The sequence below is a fragment of the Beauveria bassiana genome (genome assembly GCF_000280675.1).
Source record: "Beauveria bassiana ARSEF 2860 unplaced genomic scaffold BBA_S00018, whole genome shotgun sequence".
Taxonomy (NCBI): Eukaryota; Fungi; Ascomycota; class Sordariomycetes; order Hypocreales; family Cordycipitaceae; genus Beauveria; species Beauveria bassiana.
In genome coordinates this window covers 3469-13165 of record NW_007930853.1, presented here as the reverse complement: position 1 = coordinate 13165, position 9697 = coordinate 3469, and the positions used below count along the sequence as shown (strand labels likewise).

Sequence of the window (9697 nt, the reverse complement as noted above, 5' to 3'; positions counted from 1 at the left end):
CCCGCGCGGGCTTAATATATTAACCCCTCTCCCATCGCTGTCCAGTAATGGGTTCTTGAGGTGCAGCAAAGCCACGCCGAACTCAGGAATCAATCTTTGGTATCCTTGCCTGACAGCGTAACAAGAATGACTAAAAAAAAAGGGCCTGAGAGGGTGCTTCTGCACATGCGAACAAAGACTAAGACATACAATATTTGGAGTTTGGCAGATTGATACGCGATGTCACAATCCATGATTTGCGTGCCCAAAGGCGTGGTGAGAATCACACCAGATGGTAGCCAGAAGAGCGCGCACAGCAAAGGCTGAAAACAGAGGACGCATACCGCAAGGAGAGGTTGAGTATCCTATGCGCGCGTCAACGCAATCGTCGACAGACGAAAGATTTCGATGAAGCGGCCCGCGAGGCAGAGAATCCGCCTCAACTTTTTGGGTTGATCCTTGCGCAGCTCGCCCGGCAAGACAACGGATTGCAGAACCAACAAGCGACTGGGAACGCCACAACAAGCAAAGAGCGGGAAAGAGTGAGAGTAGAAGCAGCAGAGGTTCTGCGGACTATTTTGTGACCTGTCTTCCTTGCTATGGCCTGGCACGCTTTAACTCTTTATTTCCAAATTTCCGCCGGTAGCGATACCAAGACCTTCCAAATTCGAAACCGAGATGGATACTACGTCATCTAAAGAATCTGCATCTATAATGCACATATTTTTATTTTACTTTGCTGCGTCTGCATCTTCTCGCGTAAGCCATTCCAACTGAACCCTCCGTCAGATCGAGCCCGCCACTGTTGGTTCCTTATTGCTACATTGCGAAGTTGAAGGTCGCTTTGTAGGGTTTTCTGGGCTGTTGAAGCCTTAAAACTGCGCGCCATAGAAGTCAAAAATTGCAATCAACACCAGAAGAGGCTACTGAGACCATTTCCCCCGTTCTTTCAGAAGCAAGCGGCTGAGTATGGCGGCGCACCTGATGGACTGGCCCTTTGTGATTGTCGATATCTTGGCCTCATTTCCCGCTGAAACCGCTTAAAACGCCACCAGATAAAAAAACGCCCGAGTTTCGTCGATTCTTGTGCGGCACCGAGTCGGCCCGCCTAGTCCGTCTAGCTGCCCTATGCGATATTTCCTCTTCGGCATCTTGGCTTTGAGCTTGTGTGAGGACGTATCCGCAGTGCAGCCGATCTAAAGCCGTCGCGTCAGAGCTGCCAGGAACAAAATTGTCGGCCACACAACTTTAAGCTCGCTCTTGAGGAGTTGGCGTGGCTCGTGGCTTGGCGCACCGTTCTGCGAGTTGTTGTTGTTGTCTGTTTTTGGCATTTGCTTTCTGTTTGGCGCATTGACCGTCGGCGCGGCGGGCCAGCATGGTAATGGTAGCGGTTGCCAGTCCTCTGGTAGCCATTCCCTGTGCCAATGCTGTTTCAGCAGTGGGTGCTACGCAAGTTGGCATACCTTCTAGGCCAACATGTTTGTATACATACTTTAGTCAGATCCTCGATGCTCGTCATCTGATCAATGGCAGAGAGAAAGTCAAAGCCAAGCGGACACCGGTCTGGCATGTCTAGCCCAATCCGCCCATCTTCCTTAGCATACCCTTGTATAAGTCTCGTTGTAGTTACAGCGATACTATGCATAGTTTCTCTCAAGTTGAGGTGATCGTGAAGGAATTCTTGACCCCCTATGCTGAGTCAGTCCGACGTTTTCGCAGTCTCACACGGCGACTTACAAAGCTTTACATTTCCGTGCATATCGACCAGAATGTTGGAGCATGTGAGCTGGCCATGACCCAGAGAATTATTATTCAGGTACAACAAACCATCCGCGACCTAATTCTCTCAGCAGTGATCTTGACTGTCGCTAAAGTTGAGCGACATACCTGTCCTAGTATAGATGCCAGCTGGAGATCGTCTAGGAGAGGATTTCCTTCAACCTCTGCAAGAGACACTGGCATGAACTCAAACGTAACAAACAACTCGGTTTGTACAGAGAAAAAATTTTGAGCCTGCACAAAATGCTGATGATCAACCTGTCGAATGGCGTGTATGTGTCCGTCGACGTTGGCGCCAGCGAACCTTTTCACGATGCAGAGGGAATGCTTGTCTGGTTGGAGCTTTGTCCGCTGCGCTACGGGAAAGTACGCGCCGTTGCCAAATTGGATGCTGTGGAGTTCTTTGTAACTGTTCCAGAGAGATTCTTGTACCACGGGCGGGTTTGCGGCCGTTTGTGTACGAGGCAAATCTTCTTGCTTCCGCGAAGGAATCACAGTGTGAGAAGTGCCATGCTTCTTCTTCAAACGTTTGGCAGGAACAGAGCTGCTCTTTATTGGCTCGTCGTATTCCTGCGTTGTTGTAGCAAGCCGATCATCATGCTGCAGCACAGTTGCAAAGTCAGCGCAGACGCACCATCCGAGACGGGGCATTTCCCATTCTGATGGTGCTAAACCCAACTAGGCATATTCTTGCACGCTAAATCCCAACGCGAGGATCGCGTCCCTCTCTCTGATCACGCGTCTCCATGTACAACACTAAATTAGAAATGCAGTCCGACTTGCCGAGCAAGGATGAGACTGAATTGTCCCATCGCCCAACGACACCATTATTGAGTTTCCTAGCAACACCTGCACCGAGCTCGCGGTCAGCAACGCCGCTTCCAGACCCGGAACATCAAAACCTTTGGCGCTGTTTCCCAGACCACACATGGTCACAGCGCGTGCGTGATACGTCTTCTTGGGTATGGGACTTTGGATATGATGTACAGAATTTTGAGGGCAATCGCCGATGGGTCTGCAAACGCTGCGTCCGGATCAAGAGCCCACGACCCCGAAGTTTCGCGGAGAAGGGTATCCAAAACGCAAATGCCCATCTATTCAGAGACCACGACAAATGAGACCACGGCAAATACGCTGATTGAAGGGTCGGAGAAGGTGGCCCGCTCGCTTATCCAGCCCACTCGCTTATCCAGCCCACTCGCTTATCAACCACGTTAACCTTTATTAGTTTTAGTATTAAATAAAGCTATTTAGTATTATTATTTGAACTTGATACGAATCTCCTCTTCTGAAAACTGCCTTGTATGGTTTTTGAGTAGGGCTACTCGTTCATCTAGAGTCAGGCGGATCTGGTCTCCAATAGGAATCATACATTTCGCAAGTGTGTAATGATCTTTCATAAGTAGCCGCACAGTGATCATAAGATAGTCAATATTATGAAACACAAGGGCTTGCTGTGCTGCATAGAGTCCCTTGTCTTTAACAAAGGACGCAGGATGCTCGCGCCAATGCCGAAGCGGATTTAAATGGTGTGAGGTGTGGTAGCCGTCGTTGAAGCAGTAGCGGTTGCTCTATAGTGTGCGGCGGTTAGACAGAGGGCATACAACTCCACCGGAGTCCTGAGGGACCTGGGGTTGGAGAGAGACGGAGAGAGAGCCACTTACAGGTACGTCAATTAATGTAATGCTCGAACGGTAATCTGAGTCTGGCTCATCATGGTCGACAAAGGCATGCTGGCCCCAGTTGCCCAGCATCAGGCCAGATCGGAGTAGCAGCAGAGGCAGTAGGAACACAATAAGCGTGGCGCGATGGTTAAGGTGATATAGCGCGTACAGCACCCCGTAGTATCCAACCTCCCAAAACGCCACCTTGGCAGCAAGATAGGATCTTCCCTTACATATAAAGTATAACGGTAAGTCAAGCCAGATAAGGAAAAAGAAGCGCGCAGTATAGTGTAGAAAATGGAGAACACTATCGCGCTGGTACCGGACAGTGGAGGAGAGATCGTTAGGTCCATTGCCTTCTACATGATGGTGCTTCACGTGGTGGTAATAGTAGGAGTTCCAGGCATGGCCCATCAGCGGATCAGTGATGTACGGAAACAGCACGTCCGACACCCAAAACCGCTGACGGAGAATACCACGCATGTGTATGTGCTGATGCATCATAAGCGTGTAGGTGCCCATATAGCTGACCTGCATGATGAAATGGAGCAAGCCATGGGCCCAGGTAAAATGCCAGAAGAGCAACGCCGCGCTTGGGACGGAAGTCGCAAAGTACAGCAAGAGATGTGTGATCATCACCACATCCGTGTCAACGCGGGCGAAGGACCGGGCCATGCGAATGTAAGGGCGTAAGACCCAAGTGTCGAGAAAGGCGGGCAGCCGAATATCGTTAATGTCCGTGCCACTGAAAACGGTTGGCTCAAACCGAGCATCCTTTGGGTCGTTCATAGCGCTCAGCGTAGCCAGCGTGTCCGCATCGCCTGATCCTAGATATACAATAAAGTGTTAGGCATGATGAGATGGCTGGAACAGGATAGGGAAGGGATGGTCAGGGTAGGCGTGCTGTACCGACTTGTGAGGCCTCCTCTTTAGTAGCCGCCTGCGCTGAGCCGTTGCCCGCTGGCGGACAGACATGGTTGCGGCGTAGCCCTGTTTCCTGCCTTCCAGCCGATGCAGCTCGAATATCGGCGGCAAGGTTGCGTAGGACCAGACTATCGGGCTTCGTGAGGTCTGGGGCAAATACTACACCGTCTATTGTGGTAATGGAGGGCATCACGTCGCTGCGGTTGTACGGTGCTGGGTGAGAACGTCGAAGGTAACCCACGTCTGGTGTGTATAGCTGGTCAGCTAGGGAGGAGGTGTTCTACCTGTGTTGTCTGCAAGGTTGCACACCACTCAACGAAATTCAACCGGGTTAAAGAAATTGACCACTAGCGTCAACTCAACTCGATCAATATCACGTTCGATTACGTAATACGTCAATCCATATCACCAAACCGTGAGATGAGCTGTTGACGTCGTTGAACCTAGCGTACGATGGCTGCTGCAGACTCAGCGCTGATGCACCATCCGAGACGGAACCGTCCTCCCATTCTGCCAGCGCTTTTAAACCCAACTAAGCATATTCGTGTACGCTAACGCCCCCCGAACGCGTCCATGTCTTTTCCGAGCACGCGTATCCATAGTACAACACCAAGTCGAGAATGCAGTCCGACTTGCCAAGCCAGGATGAAACGGATTTATCCCCTCGTCCAACGACGCCATTATTGAGTTTCCCAGCAACACCTGCACCGAGCTCGCGGTGGGCCATTGTAACCGGGGCCCATTGTAATCGAGGGTCATCTTGATTATCGGTCGCCATCTACGGCTGACGCGCAGCAGAAAGTGCATGGTCATGGAGTGTTTATCCGATGGATTCACGTACGGCGGAAAGAAGTTGTGCCTGAGGCTGCAATGTGTGAATCATATCTGCCCCTCGAACAACACCAAGGAACCCGGCTTTCTGACGTCAATGACTGAGGGTTAGTAATTTTTGCTGGCGAGGGTGCAAGGATCATTTACAGGCTCCTGATCCCAAAGGACAAGTGGGGTGCTTCAGGTACATCGAGCAAAGTACCTAAGAGGGGGGAGCCCCTGGGGACAGTAGCATTTTCGGGACTGGGGGGCCAAGGGTATTTCCAAGAATTCACTGATCCGGAAATGTCCTCCCACCAAAATTGCTGTAGACTAATGGTGTCCACAAGAGGAGGATACCTCAGTCCAGGTAGCTTCTGTAGCTGGGACCCCTGTCAGTGCCAAATCTAGTGGCTCTGGTTCTTGCCGCCAGCTGCCTGGCCCGAAGATGCTCACAACAGACCAATGTACTGCTGCAAACATGACCCAAAAGCATGGTGCATTGGACAGAAGTCGAAAATAGACATGTTGGGCTTTCTTTCAACCATCCTCGTCCCATAGACGTCAAGTTTGGATGACAACCTTAAACCGCAGCAGGACCGAATCAGCCAATCGTTCCGTTGCAGGTTCCCAGCGCATTCGAGGGAAAGAAATTGAACTACGCAGCTCACAACAGAGTCCAAATTGCAAATACGCAGAACTATTTTGAGACTTCTGTACTGTTTACGTCGTGACCATGGCCTTTTGACTGTTCAAGGCTCTTTCATTTGCGAGGCTTGACGCGGGGCGTTGTACGTGCCTTTGCTCCATAACCTAAGAATACCTATTCCAAATAACTGAGGTTTTACTATGTAGCACAAATTAAGTCGAGTGCGGCTTAGGCCAAATTCTCATTTAAAGTACCCCGTATGCTAGGGCATGGGGGAGAATATCAGTGCGCTAGGCGGGAATAACATCGACCGGGGAACGGACATACAGTCACAGTGATGGTGATGGGCAGGCTTGCAAACAAATAAATGAAACTCAAATTAGCCAAATCAAATTGAAGAAAAGCCACATTTAGATGAATCAAATTCGATGTGCGCCGTTTTTCAGTCAAATCAGATCTTAACACCTGATTTATTTGCCGATTTGGCAAATCCAAGGTTGTCTCTAGGGTAGCATATGATAGTGAGTTTGGCCCACGAGGAATTAGAGTTTCCCCCAACAGCAACGCGCGACACGCGACACGCGACATACACCCACCTAATGAGATGGATATAGAGTGCTTAGAACACGCGTTCCCCGATACAGCTTCGCGCCACTCGCTCTCCGCATGCTGTGTCACCCGCTGGCGGCCCTTATCACGATCTACAATGGCTACGACCGAGACCGCCGGATTGCAGCTGGAAAACATTCCTCATGCGCCGGAGACCATTTCAGATGCATCGCTCAATATGTCCTGTGCGATGTCGTCGTCCCCTTTGCGTGACCTAGAGGATGGTGCTCCCTTTTCTATCGACGGCTATGAAGGCGTCGATTGGAATCGCCTGTCGGGCTTTTCGATCAGCAAGCATCGGAAGCGGCCGCGCACAAGCTGGGTATGGGAGTATGGATACGATGTCGAAAACGACCGGACCGGCCATAGATATTGGGTATGCAAGATGTGCCACCGGAAAAGGACCACCACAACCCACGTTTACGACGCTGCATCGACGAGCCAAGCAAGCGGCCATATGGTGGACACCCACCGCATCAACAAAGACGGCCCAATGCCGCCGCGCGAGAAAAGACAGCGCACCCTCTTCAGCATGGCTAACCTGGATGCGCATCAACCAAGACAGCAAGCATTGATGAACGCTTTTATCGCGTCGTTTGAACCGGCACACTTTCGGCACCTCCTGATCCGATGGGTGGCATGTGACAACGTACCCTTCCATAAGCTCGAAAGCCCGCATTTTCGCGAGCTTATGGCGTATGCAAACAGCTCCATAGTCGACTCAGGGAGTCTCCCTACCCATACGACGATTCGAGAATGGATTTTGCGGTCGTTCAGTCGCTATAAGGGTATCGTGACGGAGCTCCTCGGCCGGTCGCTCAGTCGCATAAATGTTTCATTCGATGCCTGGTCATCCCGAAAGTTCACCTCCCTACTCGGTCTGACAGTCCATTTTATCGATGACGAAGGTGTATTCCGTACATTTTTGCTAGGCCTCCCACGAATCGAGGGTCGTCACAGTGGCGAGAACCTGGCCGAGCGAGTTAGCGAAATAATACATGAATATGGCTTTGAGAACCGCGTCGGGTATTTTGTCACAGATAATGCGGAGAGTAACGATACCTGCCTTGCACATCTGGGGAGTGAGATGGGATTCGAGAAACCGCACCGGCGGCTGCGCTGCTGCGGTCATATCATCAACCTTGTCGCCCGCTCTATCCTTTTTGGAACGGATGCGGACGCCTTCGAAGAGGACTGCCAGGCTAATAAGGAAATCCAAGATGATGTTAAATTATGGAGATCCAAAGGACCCATAGGTAAACTACACAACATTGTCCACTGGGTGCAGAGGTCGGGACAACGGATCGAGAAGCTCCACAAGCTTCAGTCTATTGAGAACATTGCTTTGGGCCAGGATGACCGAACAACTTATGACGTTGTCATGGATAACGCTACTCGCTGGAATTCGTCAGAGGGTATGATGGAGCGAGGATATCGGCTTTGGAATGCGCTTGACTCGTTGGTCCAGGCGCAGGTGACGGAATGGGAACAGTACGTTGACCGAAAGACTCGAAATGGAACAAAGCCGATGCCGGGGAAGAGTCGTCCGAAGCCTGCGATCGTTGATGACAAGATGTCCGCGGAGGATTGGTCGGTGATTGCCGAGTATCTTGCTATCCTCAAGCCACTGAAGATAGCAACCAAGCGTCTGGAGGGCCGGCCTAGAGAAGGCAAGTTTGGCGCGATCTGGGAGGTGTTGTTAACGATGGAATGGCTTTTGAAGCACTTGGAAGAGTCAAAGTTCCGGCACGAGCGGGATGAGGAGCCGTATTTGCGAATCGGCTGCAATCTCGGATGGATGAAGCTAGACGAATACTACTCTCTGACAGACGAGAGCCCGGCATATCTAGCTTCTCTTGTACTACATCCGGCGTATCGATGGACCACGGTTGAGTCGCAATGGGCGGATCGGCCGGAGTGGATAGCAAGAGGGAAGGCGGCTGTGGAGGAGTTGTGGAGTCAGTACCGAGATCTGTCGGTCGAACAAGAGAGCTTGCCGGACCAGCCGACGGTGCCGAGGAAGTTGAGCGACTTGGACGATTATATGGCCTCAGTTAGGAAGCTCAGTACCCAGCCTGTGCCATCAACGTCGACGATGCGAGATGAGTATGCGGAGTGGGTGGCGACGGTAGACCCCGGGGATTGTCTGGTGGAAGACGCTGTTCAGTACTGGCTTCTCAGGCGGCGCCAGTATCCACGGCTATCACGAATGGCAATCGACCTCTTTTCGGTGCCGGCGATGTCGTCAGAGCCTGAACGGATCTTCAGCCTTACGGGGCAGATGGTTTCGGCGCAGAGGGGCCGGCTGAAGGCGGATCTGATCGGGGCGGCGCAATGCATATCTTCGTGGGAAAGGAGTGGAATTATCCAAATGGGACAAACAAATCAAATCTGGAAGAGCGCCAATTCAAATAAATCAGATTGAAATTTTCTAAAATCCACCCAACTCAGATCCAGCCTCGGATTTGAGTTGATTTATTTGTTTGCAAGCCTGGTGATGGGATGATTTGCATCGGCTTCTTTGAGACACTGCCGGGGAGACCGGATGTGCTTGCAGCCCCACCACGGGCCGGTCATTAGACTGAATCGCATGGCAAGCTGAAGATCATTAACCTTCAGTGAGGGGCGGATGTGCGGAGCCACGCTTTGGTAGCTGGCGTCTAACAGCAGATTGCTGGAGGCTAGACACCCCCCCCCCCCGCCGGCAGCCGAGCCAAACCACCCACCTCAAGCATGCTACCCTATTTCTGGCACGAAGAATTACAGAGGCAAAGTGTCGGAAGGCAGCAAGCATCATGGAGACATCAAAGAGAGCATCGGAGTGGCCAGTGAAAGGTACATACCCAGAAAGGCGGCAAAATATAAGGCAGTGGTATATAGCATAGACAGCCGATCAGTACGTTGTTTGTAGATACGAAGCAAAGCTAGGGCACCGGCAAAACGTTCTGTGTGGGCTGCTAAGCGACCTACAGCTTCTTCCCGCCATTTGCTCGACCACCAGGATCTAGTCATGGCTCAAGAAGCCCATGGGAGTCAAATTGGGGTGGTTTCTTAGGAGTAAAATGTTGGCACGATGATTGTTCTTCTACGATGGCTGGTGACTGATGCCTGAGCGGCGCCAGCGCTAGATGTCCACGCATACTGCTATGTATCCCTCAGAGGACATCGGCCAAGCGCCAGCCAAATAATGGCAGTCGAGTGTGGATGTCCATAGGGGGATGGCAACCAGCGTGGACATTCACGAGCTGCGCCAGTTGACAGACAGCGTTTCCGGTGGGAGTTC

At 51.5% G+C, this 9697-nt stretch overlaps 3 protein-coding genes across 3 annotated transcripts; 1 reads left to right on the top strand and 2 right to left on the bottom strand.

The window, feature by feature from the left end:
* Positions 1-1227: 1227 nt before the first annotated feature.
* Positions 1228-2416, bottom strand: BBA_06211 (uncharacterized protein; the record flags this gene model as incomplete). The annotated part of the gene is made up of 5 exons (XM_008601308.1): positions 1228-1395; positions 1472-1668; positions 1717-1816; positions 1867-2328; positions 2393-2416. 5 exons carry the CDS (start codon positions 2414-2416, stop codon positions 1228-1230), a joined length of 951 nt encoding a protein of 316 aa, XP_008599530.1.
* A 601-nt stretch (positions 2417-3017) lies between these two features.
* Positions 3018-4536, bottom strand: BBA_06210 (fatty acid desaturase; the record flags this gene model as incomplete). The annotated part of the gene is made up of 3 exons (XM_008601307.1): positions 3018-3329; positions 3423-4249; positions 4332-4536. 3 exons carry the CDS (start codon positions 4534-4536, stop codon positions 3018-3020), a joined length of 1344 nt encoding a protein of 447 aa, XP_008599529.1.
* Positions 4537-6511: 1975 nt separating this feature from the next.
* On the top strand, positions 6512-8839 carry BBA_06209 (transposase-like protein; the record flags this gene model as incomplete). The annotated part of the gene is made up of 1 exon (XM_008601306.1): positions 6512-8839. The coding sequence occupies one exon, from the start codon at positions 6512-6514 to the stop codon at positions 8837-8839; it is 2328 nt and encodes a 775-aa protein (XP_008599528.1).
* Between the last annotated feature and the right edge of the window lie 858 nt (positions 8840-9697).